General features: G+C 40.3%; 1 protein-coding gene across 1 annotated transcript; it reads right to left on the minus strand.

Annotated features, from left to right (window-relative positions):
- Window positions 1-4,351: 4,351 nt before the first annotated feature.
- Window positions 4,352-23,714, minus strand: rab31 (RAB31, member RAS oncogene family). Its single transcript, XM_079529945.1, has 7 exons — window positions 23,398-23,714; window positions 20,743-20,822; window positions 20,202-20,283; window positions 10,457-10,528; window positions 9,745-9,851; window positions 8,765-8,874; window positions 4,352-7,086 (listed from the first exon to the last, which is right to left on the minus strand). Exons 1-7 carry the CDS (start codon window positions 23,431-23,433, stop codon window positions 6,989-6,991), a joined length of 585 nt encoding a protein of 194 aa, XP_079386071.1. The 5' UTR covers window positions 23,434-23,714; the 3' UTR covers window positions 4,352-6,988.
- Window positions 23,715-23,845: the final 131 nt, after the last annotated feature.

Genomic DNA, 23,845 nt, shown 5'->3' on the forward strand with positions numbered 1-23,845 from the left:
CAGTGCACTAATAGCATTGATATGATATGCAAATCGTGCTGATTTTATTTTTTTGCCTGTTGCTTTCACTGACACTTTCACTTTCAATTCACATTTTTGTTTTTTTTATCAGATAGGCCTATATGTGGCTTGGACATTTCAGCAGCACGAAACTCTTCTTTAATAGCACGGTATTCTGACTGCACCATTTTAAACCAATGCCTCAAGTGCTTCACAATGGGACAACAATGGCAGTGCTCAACATATAATACAACATAATACAAATTTCTAGACTAATAAGACTAAAAAAAACTAAACAAAAGGTTTGCTGCAGCCTGCAGGGACCAGCCATATATAGGGCGCGTTCGGAAATACCGCACCGGAGCGCACTCGCCTATTAGTTTTCATTGCACAGTGGGCTCAGTGCGCTATTTCCGAACGCGCCCATAATTTAAGCATGAGTTTCCCAAATGACTAAATGAGGGTACTATTATAACTGAGATATTGATTTGGTTGATATATAGCGGCCTAGTCTATTAGCTAATCAATCAGGATATTGCAATAAAGTCACATGAAGGATTTACATTGCGGTCCTGGAAATTAGATTACACACATAATGAGGTATCAGTGGTGGTGGATGTGTGACTCTGAAAGCAGAAAAGGAGGAAGTTGACAGAAGTGGATCCTGGGGTTTTGGTACACCGTATTTAGCTATTTAGACTCTGTTTAACTGAGACTAATCTCCAGTTAGTATTCCGCTCCACTCTCTTTAAGACCTTTGACAGTCTTGGCCACGGTTAAGTCCATCTTCGTGATAAGTGCAGACCAGACCTCCCCCTTTGTGAACTGTTTGAGAGATGAATCCACTGCTATGCACCAAAACAAGGCCCCAGTGGAATGATCCGCTCCAACGTATGCCATTGACAGCATAAATCAATACCCGTCCAACCCCCCGCCCACAGGAATAACACAACTATCAGTATTATCATTACAATCACATAATGATTCGGGCCAGTTGAAAATTATCCTTGATAACATTTAAAAAACAAAACAAAAACAAGGATACCAACTTGTGATTATTGTTAAGTACAGTTATACATTGAATAACAAATGGTATTGAACAGTACCATAAGTTACAACAGTGAAAAAGGAAGGACTGCTTTCATATGCTCCACACAAATGGAACAAATTTAAGGACTCTCTGAAACTGGTTTGATTGGTCTCTATAGAGACATATATAGGGTGCTTCTTGAGGACACATTACATAGTGACTGCACCTGTTTTATGTAACCCAAATGTTTGTTATTGTCTTTCAATGGATTGTATTTTATAACTGTACTTGTTTTCATGCTGTAATCAGGGAGTCCTTGAAAAAGAGAGCTTGTTCTCAATGGGCTTCCCTGAATAAATAAAGGAAAAGGAAAGGAAGTATTGAAATACATCCTAAAAGTTGTCTTTGATGTGAGTATACCTGTTGTTAGCTTTCCGCTTCCTATCTGTCTTAATATATTTTCGTTACTGGGGAGGTAGGAGGGCACAAAGTAAACTTGGTGGTGGATATACCATGGATGTCCAAGTTATCTTCAGGTTGAGATAACTCTGAGTCATCCTCCTCTAGTAGGAGGAGGTGGAGGGGCAGGCAGGTATACCTAGCAGACAGGCTTTCGCTTTTCTCATCAGAGGAGACCCTATGATCACTATCTTGCAAAATAGCAAGACAGTGTATAGCAATACAATACAGTAGATGTCAAGCCAAAAAGAATAATGACAGTCTAAAAATATATGCACAGATACCCTCCGGGCGCTCAGGTGATGCAGTGGTAAAAGTGCCTGCCGCGGAGGCAGGGGGTTCGAACTTCGAATCCTCCCCAGTGCATCTGGCTTTTTTGAGTGTCTGTATGAACACAATTGGCCCATGTTTGGGGAGGGAAGCCAGGCAGGGAGGTTGATATTTGTCACTGCATGTGCATGCACCTGTCAGCCAGGAGTGTTCGTGGGAGGAGTATGACGAAGGCTCCTCACTGGCAGGCGAGTCAGTAGAATACAACAGAGATGTTGTCATGTGTCCCTTCCAGCTGTGGACAGTTTGTCTTCCTCATTATCTGGAGGGAGAGAGAGGAGAATGAAATGAAAGTAGTTTCTTCCCCTTGTCATTTGCTTGTCATTTCCCCCTGTCAAGAGCTTTGCATTTTCTTGCAAGTTACAACTCTCAGTGGAAACAGAACCCTAAATGGAAGCACTATTCACATATTGTGTTGATGAATTGAATACATAGGACCACAATGGAAACATTTTGGTGTTATCCTTTTAGCCCAAGTGTTACACTACTTCTGTGCTGTTTCTGTGTATCTTTGACTAATAAAGTATTCAAGCAATCAATCAATCAATCAATCAATCAATCAATCAATCAATCAATCAATCACAGCTTACATGCAAGTATATACAGTATACTATATAAAACGTGCACACCACCATTGAAAGTAATAGGGCGACAGAAGAACATTGCGGCCGCAGCCATTGAGTTCAATGGCAAAGTGGCGCCCTGTTAAATTCAGTTTCTCAAGCCCAATAGTATACTGTCAGTAACAAACATAGACATGAAGAATGGTGTAAATTTGATCATGGAAACGTACAATACCATTTTCACACTAACAAATTAGGACAACTTTCGTTTTTTTCAACCAAGGTTCATGTTTTAGGTTGTTATTAGAGAAAGTAAAAGATGAGTATTAATTATTTTTCATTTGCTGCTTTCTTTCGTTTTAGGGATTTTAGCTATTTTGACAGGGGGGTGGGGGCATTCGAACATGGGGCTAAATATGTATTTTTTTTACAACATTTTATAGCTATTTATTTATTTATTATTTACTATACACTGACACCACGGCGCGTAAACAACGCCTCAAACTGTGACTCCGCCCACTCGTTTTTGGGCGTTCCTGTCTAGCGTGGTGTCTGTGTATAGTCCTACTAGATCCCAAGAAATTACACCTGGCCATAAAAGATCATAGGATCTACTGAATGTGAAGGTAGCCTACTGGGGGAAGCCACACTGTGTGTCATAGGCTCAATATGGCAGTTTGACACATTCAGTAGAACCCGTGATCTTTTGTGGCCAGATGTAATTTCTTGGGGTCTAGTAGGACTATAGTAAATAATTTCAAAAAATATCGCTATAAAATGTTGTGAAAAACATATATATTTAGCCCCATGCTCGAATGCCCCTACCCCCCTGTCAAAAACAGCTAAAATCCCTAAAACGAAAGAAAGCAGCAAATGAAAATTAACACTCATCTTTTACTTTCTCTAATAACAACCTAAAACATGAACCTTGGTTGAAACAAACTAAAGTTGTCCTTTAAGACTCAGGATTTTAAACTGTCTCTTGTTGGTCTGTCGGCGGTGGCTCAGGGGTAGAGTGGCTGGATGGAAACCGCAAGGTTGCCTGTTCGAACCCGGGCTCCCCCAGAGTTAGTGTCGAAGTGTCCTTGAGCAAGACACTGAACCCCTAATTGCTCCTGAGGTGCTGGTTGGTGCCTTGCATGGTTTCCGCCGCCCTCGGTTTGTGAATGGGTGAATGTAATGCACAATCTATGTAAAGCGCCTTGGATAAAGGCGCTATATAAATGCACCATTTATTTGAGCGGGGTTTGTTGCTTTGCACGGCAAGATGTTTTCATCATATGTTCCGTCCAGCTGCAGAAGGTTATCGTGACCAGCCTCAGGAGATTAGATTATACACTTATTGAGGTATTGGTGATGGTTGATGTCATGTGTGACTCTGAAAGCAGAAAAATAGGAACTTGCTGGGAACATTGACAGAAGTGCATCATGATGTTTTTGTCCAGTGCATTGGCATTCTGTTTAACTGAGACTAATCTCCAATTAGTATACCTGCTGTCCTGCTCCACTCGCTTTAAAGCTGCAATCCCAGAACATATAAATAAAATATCTGTATAGTAGAGCATGTTAACACAATATAACTACCAGTGGTTGGAGGTGGTAAACTGTAAGATCTGGTTGTGATTCAGTTTTGTGGCCAAACTTGTAGTTGAAGGAAAATGGATGCTTACTTCACGTGTTTGTGGCTTGAGAAAGAACTGCAGCCACATCATGTTTTTCTTTTCCCTTTCCTGGGCCGACAAAGCATGCCCTTGTGTCGTCATAGGGTCAAATCTGGCTCATGACTTTCGTTTGACTTTTGGCCTCTGCCTCGCCTCCTCCCATTTCTGCAGCACTGCATACAGTTCATTATTTTGAGTAGAATTGCCATAAAGCATTAAACAGGAACATTTAGACTTCTTATACAACACTATTAGATCAAATTATTTCCATAATTCCACTACAGTAAAAACAACACACAAAGAAAATATCCAAGAAAATGTATTATTACTTCTTTATTACACAGATTAATGTACAAATGTTCATCTGGTCTACAAACATTACAGAGGGGGGTAGCATCTAGCTGCATGACCCAGGCATACATTGAAGCAGTGGTTCTCAAATGTTTTCATCTCGAGGACCCTCAATGTTTTTCAAGATTTTTGAAAATAGCACATCAAAAAGCTTACAATTTGTCGCAAGCTTGTAGATTTTGCATTTTCAAAAGGTTATATGGTTTGATACTATATTAACTAATTTAGTGTGGGACCCCCTGGAACCCTATCAAGGGGTCCTCGGATCCCGCTTTGAGAACCAGTGCATTAAAGGAATACACGCATCTCTACCTAATTTGCAGTATGCTCATTTTAGCTGCATCATACAGCAGCTTTGATTATTATATTTATTTTTATTTTAAGGCACTTGGCTATGAACATCGTAATGGCAATCCGAGAAATGGGAAAAAAATCTTTCTTTTTTTTCTCCTTTCCTTTTTTTTCTTTTTTCACAAAACTGTTTATATAGTCTATAGTGCTACATATCATATAACCTGTAAGACATTATTAGATGATAAACACTGTTGAATGGTGGTCAGTCATGTGCAAAGTAAAATACTCTTTCATAATAAGTCAAAACTCAACCGGCCTGGGAGTAAAAAGTAGCACATTTTGTAACTCACTCACTATACAATACAACTGTAAACATCTCCGATGTATGGAACTGTGGTTTCACTAATACTCAGATTGGCAATCATGTTTAAACCATACATGTGCAGACTTTCTTTAAGGCAAAGTGGCAATTATACTGCAATTAATTATGCAGTTTACAAATAATTAACAATACTGTCGGGATACAGAGACAATTGTTATAAAATTGTCAAGTGGTCAAATTCCATGTTTGCGCAGGTGCCTAAATTACTTCCTTAACTATCATTTAACCATTTACATTTAGGAGGATAAAGGGTAAAAAAAGAAAAACAATACAATTAAAGATTCAATAGACTAAAATGTATTTGACACTTGTGAATGGCTATTACATAGTGGCAGTGTGTGTATCTCAAGTTCAGATGACACAATTGGCAAACAAAATGGCAATGGAATAGCAGTGTTTCAGCATAGAGCACCGAAGTCCTGACGTCACTGTCAGTAGAGGGCGTCAATCCACAGGTTCGTCTACTTTTTATTTGCATTGTAATCTCCATAGGAGGATTTTAGATCGCCTCATATAAGAACAGTGTTTGGAAAATAAACCGATCACCCCAGCCTTTTCACTCATATGGATATGAAGCATCGACTGAAGGTGGAGTCACCACCAGCTGAGCTTACGTCAACGAGGAATCTCAGGAACGCAATGTGTTGACAGCTGGGCGTGGTGTATATTAGCAGCGACATTGCCTTCATATGTAGTTTCAAGGCTTTTGCGGCCACATTAATTCCATTTTCTCCAGAAACTGGCTGTATCAAATATGAATGGACATTATTAACGACGCACAGCCACTCCCCTGACAGAAAGGCCGGGGTAGTCGGTTTATTTTTCAAACACAGTTCTTATATGAAACGACCTACAATCGCCCTATGGGGATCTCAATGCAACTAAAACAATACATGAACCTGTGTATTGGCGCCCTCTACTGAAAGTGACGTCAGACTTCGGTGCTCTATTGGGGGCCGTTCTTGCTATTACAGATTTAAGCTGGTCTGTCGATGGCATTACAGTAAAATCCTTACACAGCCTCACAACACCTCATGAGCCAATGGAATGTAAAGCCTTTGTAATTTTAGCAATATAAAATGTATATAGTTAGAAGCGACAACTTATACCACTAGTTCTATACATATATATACACACACACACACACACACACACACACACACACACACACACACACACACACACACACACACACACACACACACACACACACACACACACACACACACACACACACACACACACACACACACACACACACACAATATCTCCATGAGGAAAAATATATAATAATACTAAAAAGTGTAATTTAAGGTTCACAGTGCATCAACAGCCTCTACAGAGCAAGTGAGCAACTGACACTTCAAAAATAAACTAATATTGCCTCCACTTTTCAGATTTGCCTGTCAATAGCACATCAACTGTTACTAGATGATTCGCTATCAATTAATGTTTATTTTAGTTTTCAGTGAGAATGTGTTTTTACTTTTTAGTGATATAACAGTTATTTTATTTTACCAAGTGGTTACGTCTGATATGCTTAAAAACTGCCCTATTAGACATCCAACAAACTACTGTATTGTAATTCAGACATAAGGCCACTTGAGGGAGACAAACCAAATGTTTTCTGTTCCCGTTCCCCATCAGAATCAGAAGGTACAAAATCAGGAAGCACAAAGACCAATCAGGGGACAGGCTACTACTTCTACTTCTATCACGTTTCTTCCAACTGTTGTGTACCTTCCTCTATTCCCCTGGTCCAACACAGTGTTCAGATGGGTGTTAAACTTATTCATAAGGTTCATTATCATATTACCTTCCTCTCTATTGCCACAGACCAGCACATTGTGAATATTGTGTACAGCATGCTGAGGAGATGAGGTGGTGTGTTGGAGTGGTGTGCAGTGGGGGAGTGTCATTAGCAGCATCTCCTGGTTGATGGAGGTGGCTGCCGGTTAAGTTTGAAGGACTCGTTGCTCTCTGCATCGGGATTTTCCAGCGGCGGAATCTGTTTACCTACAAAGAAAAGCGATCAGAATCAGAGTTGGTTTTCAGACTAGATAATCACCAATCTGGGAAGTGGGAACCCAAATTATTTCTCTTTGTTTTTGCCTCTCTGTGGGCACCCCCTAGTTTTTTGTGTAGAAACAGAAACTCGGTTTGGCTCCTCACCTTTCTTAGTCTACTACCTCATACCGGGTGCTTCTGTGTTTATTCCTACTTACAACAACACTAGTTGGTTAGTTACTTTATTGACACAAATGTATAAAACATTGGGTTCAAACAATAATTGATAACACATGAATACAAACTTAAAAATAGGTACAATACATTATACAATACACAACAAAAAATCCCTTTATACACATACAACAGTGACAGGCAAGCATGTAGCATACGCACAGTTCCTCTGTTAGTGCCCACAAAGAGTGAGCTCAAATCAGTAAACTCATGTCCATATTTCACTCTGATGTCTTGTGTGAGGGGACACACCAGTATGTACTGTTCGTTTTGTATACCAGTCTCACAGTGACAAATACGCTATTCATGGAGGGGTGTTGTCCATTGGGGGTTTTTTTTTTATTGCTTTATTGTAAAATCAATACAAAACTTTGATGACAAATACGCTATTCAGGTGGTATGCAACTCCACCTCCCCATTTCCACACGCAGTCTATGAGAGGACAACCGGAACCGCGTAAAGGTTATCCTCAAATAGTCATCAATGTAAGGAGTACTGCTTGTGCTGGTATAGAGTGAAAGAACAGATACTTCTGGGCTTATATCTTGTTGCTTTTTTGGATTGCAATTTATGAATCATGTCCCTTCGGTCACTCTCAATATGATCTCGTTTTTCCATTATCTCAGATGAATGAGAATACATTACTTGGTTCTACTTCTTTCGCAATTGAAGAACATACATACCACAAGGGGTCATCAAGCATGCCATTCTACTGCTGTATTTTGGTGAAGAACGTGGCTTTTCTCTCACGATTCACGAAAGCTTCCAATGGGCAGTCCTGCTTCCAACAGGCAGGTTAAGTTAGGTGTAGTAACCCTCACCCCAGTCGAGAGTTTCAAGAGACTTTAAGGGAATTTGTAACCAAGCCTCACACCCATACACGAAAGCTGATGACTACATGTTTAGGGCAGTGGTGCTGACAGAGTCAGCTGTTAGCAGAATCCGTCTTGAGAGATTAGGTAATCACTAATCAGTCATTTTTAGCACCAAAAAGCAGTTTGAGTAGTAGTTCCATTAATGGTAACACCACACACCACTGCCAAATGCCAGTGTATTTTGACTAGGGCAAGCAACACTGTCTATTCTACCAGTGACGTGCCAAATACCAAAGGATTGTTTGGAATTTATTGTTAACTGTATTCTTTTATGAATCTCTAAGAACTGTATATCTATCTATTTTTTTCATCCCTTTTGGCCTGCCTAGCATATACTCAGCAAGTTAAATTCATAACACACTGACACAGGGAAATAATCCAGTCATTTCCATGGAACCTCATGATTACCCTTCTACCAACCATAAAATGACCTTTAGTTTGAATTAGGTCAAAAGGGGGCCTCTGATGGGTGACCGACCGTTGCTTGAAACACTGACAATTTCTAGACCCACAGCACGCACCATGACCTGGTGACACATGTCACACATGATGTTAACCACAAGTGGCAGGAAACGTACTGATTTTCTGAAAGAGTTCCTCAACGTTGACAGCATTTCTAGCACTGGTCTCAATGAAAATAGCTGCAATCGATTCAGCGAACTCCTTAGCTTCCTTCATAGGCACTTCCCTGTAAATGAGAGGGAAATTAAAGTCAGTCAGCAAGTGGTAGGCCACAGTGGAACGGGAGCACCGCAATCAGCATTCTTGTCAATATTGGGAGATCTTCTATTGTTGCTTCAGTCAAAGAGTCCACCTTAAATATCACTGGGGTGCAGGTTTGATTTAAATTTGTTATTCATGCAATTTGGTAGATGCTTTTATTGAAAGCACCTTAAAAGCACCTTCAATTAAATGTAATGCATTAATTCATTCACTCACTCACTCACTCACTCACTCACTCACTCACTCACTCACTCACTCGAATCATAACAAACTTTGGGTACAGATGTAGACTCTGCATACTCATATTTGGACGCCTAGGCCAAAGGCCATATATATATAAACTGACCACGAGTGGCCTGAAAATCGCTGGCATGACAAAGAGCAAAGCCAAACAACTTATATATTGCTCTGTTTCAGCTGCTATAGGCAGTTTGGCTGTGTGGAGGAAAAGGTGCTCTTAGGCCCTTAGGTGCCCATGAACTGTCTAACCCGGTTTCATTTGTTTCTCTGTAAGTAATTGCCAATATGTATATCCAATTATCCAATTATATTCACTGTTGATAGATGGTTCATATAATGTATAGGTAATAGACTGTATGCATTTATTTATTACTGATACAGATACACAGAACAGACAATCCTGGAATGTATAGATTGTTTTTTTCTTTTTACTCTTACCTGTACCTAGTGTAGCTTCTGTTTTATTCATATTGTTGTTGCTGCTATGACACATGATATTCCCTCCAATAAAGGTCTCTCTCTCTCTCTCTCTCTCTCTCTCTCTCTCATATCAATACTGCACTAATACAATATAGAAGCATAGTTATTGACCCACCTGATGTCTCCTAAATCATTCTTGTTCCCTGCTATGGCTACAACAATGTCCTCTGGTCCATGTTCTTTCAACTCCTTCACCCACTTCTTCAGTGTCTGGAAAGAGTCCTAGACAACACAGCAAAATAACAGTCACCTCAGGGCTAGGAAATACTTTAACTGGGATGTTTTTCTGAGCAAACATACTCTTTGTCAACAAATACCACTACGTTAAACATGATGACAGCTGTGAGCACCCAGTACCACTAGTGCTGCTATTGGTGACTCTGCTGTTCTACTGAAGAGAACTGAAGCTAAAGTGTCTTGATTAAACAATTAAACCATATACACTTAGCTGACCGATGTCCCCCATGGCTCTATACTTGATCCCATGATTCCGCTCCCTTTTCCTTCCTCTACACAACATCTCTTCACTGAAAATAGCCACTTTACAAGCTCACAACATGGCCCATTGCGTCACATTTGAGCTTGTAGATTGGCTATTTTCCCCAGCATAGGGATGCTAGGGTGTATGTGGTTAAAGGATAAAGGCCGGTGTCATTAAAGAATATTTTCTCATTGTCAACATAGCCTGTGAAAAGACCAAAACAATGAATTCTCAACAGAAAAAAGTTAAATGTTATTACTGTATTTCACAATGATGTTAAATTAACAGATACTATGATGAGTACTACCCCGATATGTCCCAAACAAGAGCTTCCCATCTTTCTTACCAGTTTAGTAATGTCATAGACGATAACAGCAGCAGCAGATCCTCGGTAGTACATAGGAGCTAGTGAGTGAAACTACAAGAAAAGAAGAAGAAGAAACAAGAAATGATGACAGTCATATTATTACCAGCTGCTTTTTTTAAATTATTTGCGGCGGTGGTGGTCCACAGTAAAAAATAGCAGATCTACAAGCTCCCAACGTGTCGAGATATGAATATGATGCATTGTGAGCTTGCAGATAGGCTATTTTAACTATTGTATTTTTTTTGTGTTTATTATATATTTAGTAAAGGAATGGTTTTGGTCATACAAGGTTTCCACCTGACAGCAATATATGGTTCTGTATCAGTATCAGTCAGTTTGAGCAGATTCCATTCAAATTGGCTACTATGGCTATTATTTTAAGCATGTGAGCCGCCATTGGACTGGCCCCATGAAGTGAACGTCAGACGACAAACTAGGTGGCGAACTTGTGGCGTACATTTCCAGGGTATTCTTTGACCAGCAGCTTTGCAAGCAGCTGGTAAAAATGGCATCATATGGAACATCACATTATTCAGCATGCTTCATCAGTTCATCATGCTATGCAACAGTCTTGTGATCAACTAGAGATCTAGTCTATAATTGAGGAATGTCACAGAATGAATGCTAAACATATCACATAATTGATTCCTGAAGGTTTGGATAAGTTCATGCAATGATTAGAAGAATGCACATTGAATGAATATCTCTAAACAATTTGACTGTAAGGAAACCTTTAACTTGACAAACAATATTAACACTACAGATGGTGGCACATGGCACTTAGACTGTAAGGAAACCTTTAACTTGACAAACAATATTAACACTACAGAGGGTGGCACATGGCACTTAGACTGTAAGGAAACCTTTAACTTGACAAACAATATTAACACTACAGAGGGTGGCACATGGTAAACCACATTAACCCTGGTGTCCTTAATTGTGTTCACAATTTTAAAAGAGAATTTAAATATAGCTAAAATAGCAGATCTATAAGCTCACAAGCTTGGCTTTTTTTGTTGCTATTTGTCATACGATCACATAGGGCTTAAGTTGTTAAGCATGTAAACGCTAATGCCTCAGAAAAAAGAAGAAAAAAGACAGACATTTCCCATTTAGACCTGAGGTCGATTCTAAAAACACCATTTAAAACCTTCTCTTTCTCAAAACCTTCAAATTCGTATTCAAAAATAATGATGTTGCTACATGTACACAGAGGTAGCTCCCGGATTGAAAGGTATAACAACGTATAGGTTACAACCAGGTTACAACAAGTCTAAATAGGTTAACCCCTGTCACCCTGGTTTCCCTATTTCAGAATCAGAATCAGAATCAATCTTTATTGTCACATCACATTACAAGTAAGGTGGGTGAAAAACGTGGTTGTGCAGGCTCATATTGCAGTTAAGAGGTAGAGAGAGAACATAAAGTGCATGACATAACAAAGTGAGTGCAAAATAAATAGGAGTTGTGCATGTATGTACGACTAGGCTATAACAAAAAGAGTCCCTATTTGAGCATGAATCAGTTCAGACTGTGGCGTCTCATGAAAATAGATAACATTTTCCAAACAAAACACAAGAATAGCATAATCTACAGGCTCATCAATGTCGTGATGCGAGGTGTTGTGAGCTTGTACATCAGATATTTTAGATTTAATTTTAAAATAAGGTTGAAGGAGTTAATACTGGTGTTCCATGTACCATGATGTTCAAGCTAGCCTTTCCCACGTGAACAGGATTGATTCTGTCCATCCAGTAATCCTACCTCCCCTCATAGTGCCTGTTATGTTGCACTGTGACAAAACAGCTCCTCAAACTCCGGACCTGTGTGAATAATCCTCTTCATGCAAACAAATCACCCCACTTCACGATGACACACATGGCAGATAAGAGATTGTGTAACTAACTGCTGCATTCCTCGACAAAATGGGAGTGTCAATACACTAATATTCAGGCATGATTTATGAAGTGTGAATAAGTTTGACTTGCTTTGAAGTTGCTTTGCTTGATAAGCTGAAGGACACTGAGTGGTCTCAACCCATTAGTGTGTGAATCAACATTGTGGGTTCGAATCTGGGTGAAGACCATAATGGCACAATATCACCCGCTTTCCATCGTATAGACGAATCCACAGAGGGGTGCCCTGGGCGCAGCCATTACTGAGGTGTACCATTAAGATAGATTAGTAGCTACACCTGGTCTACAGAGCAAAAAAATAATAATTATTTCCCACTGAGCAGTGGGAAATAATTTTATTTAGAGCGGACGTAGAACACGCACATCAACAGGCTGGGTGCTGGGCTAAAGAAACTTCAGTAGGTATTGGATGGAGCCCGCACACCATGGGTATAAGAAAGACGTTCTTTATTGAAAATTCTGACAACGTTTCGATCTATTTGATCTTCATCAGGTCATGTGAACATACACAAAAGTTTGTACTTTTATATTCAGGGAGTGCCCCCAAATAATTTTATTTAACAACATATTAACAGCTGGTCTGTAAATTAAGGGTTTGTGTTATGGAAGAAAATAAAGTTATTCCCTCAATTTAATCATTATGTCAATTAATTACTCTCTCTGCTTGCCACAGCTATTGTTTGCAGCCTACATTGCTCACTGCCAGTGAGGAGACCCCACTGGGAAGACGTACAGTAGCACCTCCCACCTACTCCTTCCGTTCAACAATCCCCACTGACAGGCGTCGCCCAAGCCTGTAGGGGTATCTATTCTGCAGTGACAAAGATCACTTCCATCCCTCAAACACAGCCAATTGTGGCCATTTTAGACGATACAGAAAGACAGATGCACTGCGGTGGATTCGAACCCTAGACTTAAATGGTAAATGTGCATTTATATAGCGCCTTTATCCAATGCGCTTTACAGAGATTGTGCATTACATTCACCCATTCACGCACACATTCATACACTGATGGCGGAGGAAACCATGCAAGGCACCAACCAGCACATCAGGAGCAACTAGAAAAAGTGCCCTTCTGGGCACAGGTCTCCAACAGGAGGATAGGACTGTGTGAGATGTTTGGCAATATGTTTAGGAGTAATATAAACATGTTTTTTTTTTTGTTAGTTTTTTGCAACAATTGTCTTCATTTTGTTGAGGAAATGCAGAGTGCCTGGTGGCACTATAATAGGCCAATGTGAAAAGGGTGCCATTTCTTCATACGCCTTTAATGGCAATTGGATGATTTGAGGCATTTTGTTCCAAAAAAGTGTTTTGCAAAAATCAACCTGTTGGTGGCGCTATAACAGGCCAATGTGAAAAGGGTTCCTCAGCCCAGTAAGAAAATGTGTGAAAGATTTCACGTACATTGCATGCTGCGTTCATGATTTGAGGCTTTTGTTCAAAACGGGGCAATCTTGCAAACTGTGAAAGCCAATTATAGCCAATTAGGATGGAATATGAAATATCGGACAGATCCGACTTGAGCACATGACCATAGAGATACTGTGTAACGATTTGTGAGATTTTTGGACAGAATCTGGAGGAGTAATATCCAAAAATGTGTTTTACAAAAGTCGGCCTCCTGGTGGCGCTATAAAAGGCAGATGCGGAAAATGCAGGTCAAAGATTTGTCCTTGGCCTCTAGGGAGTGTGCATGCAACGTTTCACACAGATCGGTGCAGTTTTAGGTAAAAAATGTGAAAAGCTGCCTCATGGTGGCGCTATAACAGGCCGTTCTGGAAAATGTGGGGCAGAGGTTCATCGTTGGCATCCAGGGAGTGTGTGTGCAAAGTTTGGCATCGACCGGGTTAACGGTGCCGGAGATTAGCTGGTAACAGACGGACGGAAGGACGGACACACACACACACACACACATGGACGGAGTGCAAAACATACTCTCTCCCCATGCCTTCGGCCTGGTGGAGACAATTAGGGGTTCAGTGTCTTGCTCAAGGACACTTCGACAGGGGGAGCCCGGGTTCGAACTGGCAACCTTGTGGTTACCATCCGGCGACTCTACCCCTGAGCCACCGCCGCCCGACTTAGACCGAAACCATACAGCTCAGCTCACGCTGCAACACCAGCCATAGCTCAGCTCATGCTACTCTATACAGTGAACTATAGGGCCATGCTCCCTAAGTAACGTCATCTATGGTATGTGGTTTCAACACAACAATAACCACATCAATAGTCTGAGAGCAGTTGTATTTGACAGTGTGCAGACTTTTAGCAGGATACTACCCATCTTGACCAGTTCATCCTGCACTTGAATTGTAGTGGATCTTTCTTTTTTATTTGTTCAACATGTGCGTGTCACTGTAGCTGGAAATGATGAAGGAAAACAATTCACAGTAAGGTCGCCATGTTCACCAAGATGTTTATTTTTTTGAGAGTGCAGCGTATGTTTTTAATTGTTCATAATGGGAGCTCAGCGTTTTTGGAATCTCCAGAGCTTGGTGTGGCAGACAATAAAATCAGACCCATCTGAACTGAGCGGTGGAACTATACTTATATTATTATTATTATAGTCACTGAAAGACATTGGTGTTACACAAAAAACTCGGTTTCCCATCATGCATCTGTGCACAGTGTAAAGCTCAACAGCACCACTTTCTCACCTGTTGGTGCCCCAAGCAGGCAGGCAGACAGACAGACAGACAGACAGACAGACAGACAGACAGACAGACAGACAGACAGACAGACAGACAGACAGACAGACAGACAGACAGACAGACAGACAGAGCATGACAAGCACACCTAGCCGTTAATAGAAGATGAGAACGGATTAATCACATTAGAAATATCATCAGTTGTGCTGATTAGTGATAGTGATTAGACAGAGTTTTGTCAGAGCAGCAGCATTATTGGCTTAGGAATGGAACAAAAAGGGCAAGTATACGCTCCTGTATTTTAACATCAGTTATTATGGTGCTACTTGGAGGGCCAAATATTTTCTGAGGTGGTACTTCAGTATAAAACGGTTGGGAACCAATGAGTTAGTGCACTAACCACAGGCACCTGATGCAATCAAATGAAATAAGTTGGACTTAGATTCTGACACTACACATCTGAACTGGGTCTGAATGAGTTAACATAATGTACATACTGTACGTATAAATATAAATGTAAAGTCTATCGTGGATAGGGGTAACTCCCTGTTACATACTAGTATCATGTCCAGGGGGTGTACTTGTACTGTACATCATGATGCCTCACGTTACAGAAACAGGAGATAGGCTCCTATGCCAATATGGTTAAGGTTTATAAACTGATTTCGATGCTATATTAAGTTTGATGGGGTTCTACCTGAAACCCCCCAAGCCCTGCTCAAGGCTACTGACATACTAACTGGCTGATCCACCAGACACACCTACTGTAGGTATGGTACAGTAAATATCGTATGTTTAACTTTCTATACAGAACAAACAGTATCTACATAGATATTAATACCTCAGGCTATGTGGTTATGTTATGTTTGCATATCAAGGGCTTGTTTGCATATCAAGGGCTTGGATCAAGGGCGTATGTGACATTTTAAAGGGCTTTATCAGATGTAAACAAACATTATATGTTTTACTTTTTTAAATAAAGACATGGTTTGTATCATGGCAGTATCACGGTCAACATCATGGTCAATATCATGGTCAGTATCATGTCACTATCATGTCAGTATCATGGTCAGTATCAGCCTCACGTAAGCCAGCCTTCATCTGCCTTTGCAATGCATATTGCCCCAGGCAGATTAAGCCTGGCCCCTCTCAATTGTGGGAGGACTTCACGGCCGAAAGGGTGACAGGCCAACCAGATTCGTCTGGATCAGGCTATAACCAACCAGGGCCCAGTATGCAAATATGGGGCGGGACATTGCAGGAAATAAATCTAACACTGAGAGGGACAAGACTAATATCCACACACATTAGTATCGCTACGCGAGGCTAGGTCAGTATCATGTCACTATCGTGTCAGTATCATGTCACTATCGTGTCAGTATCATGTCAGGATCATGTCACTATCATGTCAGTATCATGTCACTATCATGTCAGTATCAAGACACTATCGTGTCAGTATCATGTCAGGCTCATGTCACTATCATGTCAGTATCATGTCACTATCATGTCAGTATCATGACACTATCGTGTCAGTATCATGTCAGGCTCATGTCAGTATCATGTCACTATCATGTCACTATCATGTCAGTTTCATGTCACTATCGTGTCAGTATCAAGTCAGGATCATGTCAGTATCATGTCAGGTTCATGTCACTATCATGTCAGTATCATGGTCAGTATCATGTCTGTATCATGTCTGTATCATGTCAGGATCATGTCAATATCATGTCAGTATTATGTCTGTATCATGTCAGTGTCATGGTCAGTATCATGTCTGTATCATGTCAGTATCATGGTCAGTATCATGTCTGTATCATGTCAGTATCATGGTCACTGGTCAGTATCATGTCAGTATCATTCAGTAGACTACTGGGCATACTCAACTGTAGCTGATGTTTCTTTCTTTTCATTACAAATCATTACAATTTTAATGATTTTACATAGGCCTACTAATATTCTCATAACTACCCTCTTCTGCCAGAATTAGGCTACAAAGTATACATAAGCATGAGATTCATAGTTTGCAGATCTTAAAGCTCACAACGAGGGGCGGCATGATGCATTGTGAACTTTTGAGTTTGACTTTGGAGATTGAATATATTCACCGGTGCGCAACACCGCTGAATGTCAGATAATTGCTCGTTAATAGATTGATTCCACCTGCTGCCTGCACAGCGCTAAACATTTTGCCTAATCTGCACTCTGCAGCTAGTTAACAAGAGAAATTGCACATAGGCTACTATACAAAAGTATAAAAAAGAGGAATTAGAAACAGTGAAAACAGGCGGTTTATAGAGGAATATGGACAGTAAACGATGTGTTTATCGGACAGACAGCGGTGGCTGCGTGCTGCCTATCTTTATAGCCTATATACTAATCTATTCTACACTACACCATTAGTAACAATAATAGATCATCCGTTTTTTTCTTGTCTTTCCAGATTGGTAATCACCATAATTTATATCAATCTCCGAAAATAGCTCATCTACAAGCTCACTGGCTGCAGATCGGCTATTTTCCGAGAAGAGACTTATAGACATTATGTGCAAATATAAAATAGCTGTGATACTGGAGGTGGAAATAAGCCTGGTGACGTGAGGTTAGTTTGGAGGGGCGAGGGGAAGTTTGCCACTCTGGGAGGTGGTTTCAAAAAGAGCCGGTTACGTCCCCAAAAACGCCTCTCCGTGTGGCAGAAAGGGCAGCTCGGCTAAATACTTGTCCGGGTAACGCAGAATACGTCCTCGTATAGACAGCACCTGAGATGTTGTTTTTGATTAAATCATTGCAATCAATGAAGAGTTCGTTTTTTGTGGATTTGTAAACAGGACATCATGTAATTGTAAGGTATAACAGTGTTGAAAATACTGAAATACGCTATGTTGTTTGTCCCTGGTTTAGTCAGTGCCATTTCCCTGTGCATATACTGCTGCTGTCCCTGTTGCTACCAACCTATTGGCTAGGGGAGCCCAGCAAGCCAAATGATGTCATGATAACGTTATGATGACGTCCTCCAGTGACTCCGGTGACGTTCAGGACTAGGCCAGATCACAGCCAATATGGGGATGATCTTTACGTCATTTCCAGGACGTCTTCACCAGTTTAAATAATATAGCTTATTTTGGGCCAGATCTGACTAGTTATGATGACTTAAGTTGATGTGGCCTCTATCAGACTCTCTCTGATTCATCCAGGGACATCCGTCTTAATGGGCAGAATTTATGTTGGTTGAAATCAGGTGATATTCTGGGCCAGATCTGACTAGTCTTGATTTGACTTGATCTGGCCACAATCGAGACATCACTAATTCGTCCAGGTCCTGACCGTGCTTGCTGACATAATCGCTGATCAGAAATATTTGAGATAATCACAATTATTTAGCATTATCGTTAAAAAAGAAAAGAAAAACCATCACAAGGAAAATCTAGCACCCCAAATGCTTCAAAGCGGCCTCATGGTGGTGCTATGAAAGGTCGCAACACAGCCCTTTTAGAGTTTTTCATTTTATCTTTCTTATTTACTTGTATTTTAACTGCAACAATGAAAAATGCACAACATTAAATAATGGTATCTGGAACAATAATTGTGTGAGTGTCAAATAACCCTGAACATTGCTCTGAGCTATTTGAAAACGTTTCTTCAATATGTTAAACAGTGGCGTGTATGTATGTATGTATGTATGTATTAAACCCAACAGTCCAGCAACATCTTTCATCAGTGAATCAGAGTGAATGTTTTACTCCTATTTATTAGGACAACAGCAAAAATATATTAAAGAATAATTTCTTAGATTATGAGCAATGGCAAAACACAATGCTTCTCCCACAGCATCTTAAGGAAGACACTGGGAGTATCATCTACTCATCATTGTCTTGAATATTTCTATTATGAATTTCTATTGGGTTGATTGAGGCCTTTTTGTGAACCTCAAATAAAAGTCACATCATGCAACTGTAGCTTGTAGTTGTTTTGTTTTTCGTGTATTTGTTGGGGGGGGCGTCTAATTCCAAAAGAACATAACACAATGTGAAGCGTTGTGAGCTTGTAGATCTGATATTTTCACTGTCATTTTTTTAATCTCCTGGGTGATCTTTGAAAGTGTGTGTTTCACGGCAATCGGATGCTGCGTTTATGCTTTTTCAATCCTGCAAACTTTAGATGCCAATCTTAGCCAATCAGAATGGATTATGACAAACCTGATAGATCTGTGCTGATCACATGACTATAGAGATAATGTGTAGCAATTAATTTGACTGATGTTTGGACAAAATCTGTAGGAGTAAAAAATGTGTTTTGCAAAAATCGGCCTCCTGGTGGCACTATAAAAGGCCAATGTGCAAAATGCTGGGCAGAGGTGGAGTGGAGTCCTTGGCCTCTAAGGAGTGTGCGTGCAAAGTTTCACGCTGATCGGTCCAGTTATAGGTAAAAACGTGAATCGGCCTGTTATAGTGCTACCATAAGGCCAATTTGAAAAGTGTAGGGGGGAATGTCTTCCTCTGCCTAGTGCAGTGGTAGGCAACAGTCGGCCCGTGGGCCAGAACTGGCCCGCCAGCGAGAATATTTTGCCTGACAAATTACTTTGTAAATACTTTCCAATAGCTGACTGACAGTCCACGTAGAGCAGGCTATGGACAGCAATAGTGTTGAATTTATGAAACCGGGTAGCATGCACACATTTTAAATTGTGTTTTCACTGTCAACTGTCAACACATGCCTTAAATTATACATTGTTTGAAACGAGAAACAATTTGTTTCTCTCCATTTTAAGAGACCTTAAAAACATGAAAGTGCTATTGTTCCAAAAGGAGCATGATATATGATATCTCTACAGATAAAATGTTCTTTTGAAACTTTTTGATGAACTAAATAATTCTAAGTGCCACATTCAAGGATGAGGCTAGCACCTGTAACATTTTGTTCCACAATGGTTTTCCATCTATTGTTATACCATACACACAACTTTTATAACAATATAGTTATAAGCTTTCAGGTCCTAAATTAGCCATTGATTGTGTTCTGGTCCACCATCTACTGTCTTTGAAAGAGTTTGGCCCAAAGCCAAACTTTTGCTGACCCCTGGGCTAGTGGCCATGTGTGTGCATATAAATAATAATAAACTTGATTGGTAGGTGAAATGTTTCTGTAGTGCAAGTACACACCCTTTCCTGTCCTGCTGTGTCCCAGATCAGGAACTTGTGCAATTCATGTCCACTCGGCACTGTCTTGGTAAGGAATGATGCACTGTGAAGAATAAACAACATTTTGCATGGTTTACAGCACAATGTATTCTATAATTACTGCAATTACTACAAAGTCACACAATTTGGCGGTGATCAAAGAATACTGGCTTGGTGAAAACGAAATCCCAGAAAGATAATGATCATATACAGGCATTTGAATGCGATATAGGTATTTGGTGTAGCCTATCTTTTTTCATAGTGGACTTAACCAAGAGTTAGGCTTAACAGTATATGTGCACATGCAAGCCAAGAGAATATACTTGACTGCTATTTATTAAAGTTCACTTGAGAATGTTTACTGAAATGCTACTTACAAACAAATTTGAAGTTGGGTCTAAATGAAGCTGGCTTCGTCTTGCCTGCTAACTGATTAAAAGTGCTGATTGCTCAATGCTATCTGTCTAACGTTTGTGTACATCACACCTACGTACAATGTATTTAATAACTGTGATGATCTTACCCTATTGTTGGACTTATGTTGTGATCAAAGTGATCCTGTACAAAACGGCACACAATACTGGACTTCCCAACTCCAGTGTCCTAAAAATGGAAGAAATGACAGCAAGGCATCAAAGGTCATTACACTTGTCTTGACTAGTCAAAATGTAAACATACACGTGGATGTGCAAACATATAGTACATGTAAACATGTATGCAGATCATGATAGTACACATACAATAAAATCATTGTTGCATATGTAAACATTCAAGTAGAATAGTAGATCATCATAGGTGTCGAAACAGCTAACAAAAAAGCGAACAAATCAGCTAACAAAAGCTGGATCGGTGCTGAGGAGCAATGATGTCTCAATGATGTCTCAAGTGTGCAACTTATGATTCGGCAAAGACATCATTGCTCCTTGGGTATTTCCCCCCCCCCCCCCAACAGGTTAACCCACACACATTGGGGGTCAGCTGCACAACCCATTCGTATGGAGCATTTGAGGACATTGTCATCTACAGTTAGCTGCCCTTGCCTCAATAGTGAGCACCGTAAATACTATACTATACTACTATAATCATATAAAGGACCTGATCAATATCAGGTTACCATCACCCTGTGCAGCTGGATCCTGGACTTTCAGTCAGAACGACAGGTGGTGAGGATGGGCTCTGACAGCTCTGCCCTCGACCCTCAACTAGGGATGGGACGATATTAGTTATCTTTTATCGTGATTTTTAAAAAAATAACCGTATTGCGGATATATAAATGTATTGAGAAATTGTCCTCCGTCATACACTAGGATGAATTAACTGTTGTTGAGCTGCAAATTCAGTACCACTTAAACCCTCTTATACTTGATAAAAGGGACCTGTAAAGAGCGCACTTGGTACACTCTTATTTCAGTGTACACAAAATCACAAATCGATTCACCAAAAATATCTGATCTACAACTACAAGCTCAGAACGCAGTGTGTGTTACATTCCCCCCAGAATAGGGATGTTGGGGGTTCAAGTGGTTGACAAAAGTCCATTTTAAGTTTTTAGCATAAATTATTTTGATTATCGTGATATCATTAATCGCAATTATTTTTGCCACAATAATCGTGACATGTAATTTTCATATCGTCCCATCCCCTCAACACAGGGTCCCTTGCTCTGCTCCCTGTACGGACAGACCACACACAGCTCCAAACCAGTGGTCAAGTTTGCCGACGTCTTGACAGTGAAATGAGGACTGATCGCAGATTATGAGATGACCTACTTGAGAGGTTGAGAACCTGACCAATATTGCCATGAGAACAACCTGTCTCTCAGCGTCGACAAGACCAAGGAGCTGACCGTGGTGTGGACTGTGGACTACTACTACAGGAGACCGCAGAGACTACGTAACGTCACTGTGAGGATCCTATCCATCCGAACCACGAATGGCTTCAGATACATGGAAAGTGCTTCCTCATCCACAAGGCCAAACGCAGTATAGTTATAGGCTCAATAGCAGCGATCAGGTTGGGTTGATGAATGCATATAAAAAGAAGAGCACATCAGCACTTCCACAACATACATCAGACAAAATATCTACAAACATTGAAAAAATAATTATAAATAATATATTTATAAATATATATAATATAAATTATAAAAACACAACAAAGGCCTGAGGCTTATTTCCATTGTGGCCTTCTAAATGATGACTAAATTGACTGTTGCCTGTCACTCGCACACACACACACACACACACACACACACACAGTAGCCTATAGCCCACATGAGTAATGCACACATATTTAGCTTTAACTCTTAAATGCATTTGTTGTTATTTGCTGCTACAGTTGAGGAACCAAAACAAAACAAATGACTCCTGGGTATTTGTATATATAAGCTGTAACAAAAAATAATAAACTAAAATCTTGTGAATATCTCTCTTTCTCTCTCTCTCACACACACACACACACACACACACACACACACACACACACACACACACACACACACACACACAAACGTAAACATGGACATACATAGACAATAGACATCATATGAGAGATTATTGAGAGTACACTGCCTCAACTTTTAATTCGAAACATCTTGGAATGCATGAGACCACAGTGGTATGTGGATGGAGTTCCTCGTTTTTCTAAAGTGAATAAAGTCATGCACATTCCTCGTCGTTGTTCCGTGTCACTGTCAGAACACCGTTAAACGGAACTGTCTTTACAAAGACACTGGTCTGGTGGTGTTTTGCATACACAGCAACAATCTGGTTAACTTGTATCAACTAGCCGGATGATGACGTCATTCATGCCTGGTCATTTTAAAGGACAAAGGCGAGGGGCGGAAAAGAAGTAAAGATGGCAAAAGGGGACAGCAGACAACAATAAATCCCAAAAGCCGGACAATATAGCCTACTGTATATAAACAGAATTTCATAAATGCTTGCCTGTCTGCAGGCAGACCAGCAAACCGTTCTGATCCGCAAGAAAGTGGGTCGACCACTGGGACGAGTTGTTTTGACCAAGTTTTAAAGACCAATAATAAACTCAATTATTTAATGATGTATCGCCGCAACCAGACGAAGTAACGCGGAATCCCCAAAAATGTTGTCGATGTGCAAAACGGTGATCAGTCAGACAACACAGAAAGAAGAAAAAACATCTGCCACTTAGTACTTACCCCTAAAAGACACACTTTGAGCTCCCTTATTGCCATTTTTAAGCGATTATCTTCTTAATCATAGTTCCTAGAGTTCTCTTAATGCTTTTGTCTCGTCATGCCTACAACAGATGTGTTTTTTATGTCGTGGGTTAAAGAAGAGAAACCCAGCCCCTTATGAGACTGACCATCTTTCCAAATATAACGGAAAGGGACGTCTTTCAGTCACGTGGTTTGAAGGCTGAGATTTGTCCCAGTAGCACGAACTCGAAGTTGTCGCTTGCCACAATTTACTATTTTTGTGTGACGACTTCTACAATGAGAAGTAGCCGTAAAACATTCAGCAGTGCATCACTGCATCGGCTTCGACAATATAGAAAATGTGAAGGCTTCAAAGATCCGTGTGGGCAAAAAAGAAAAGGAGAACACATTTCCACAGCTTATAAAAGGTTGAGGATGAGTTAAGGAA

Source organism: Electrona antarctica (assembly GCF_951216825.1).
Source record: "Electrona antarctica genome assembly, chromosome: 19".
Lineage (NCBI taxonomy): Eukaryota > Metazoa > Chordata > Actinopteri > Myctophiformes > Myctophidae > Electrona > Electrona antarctica.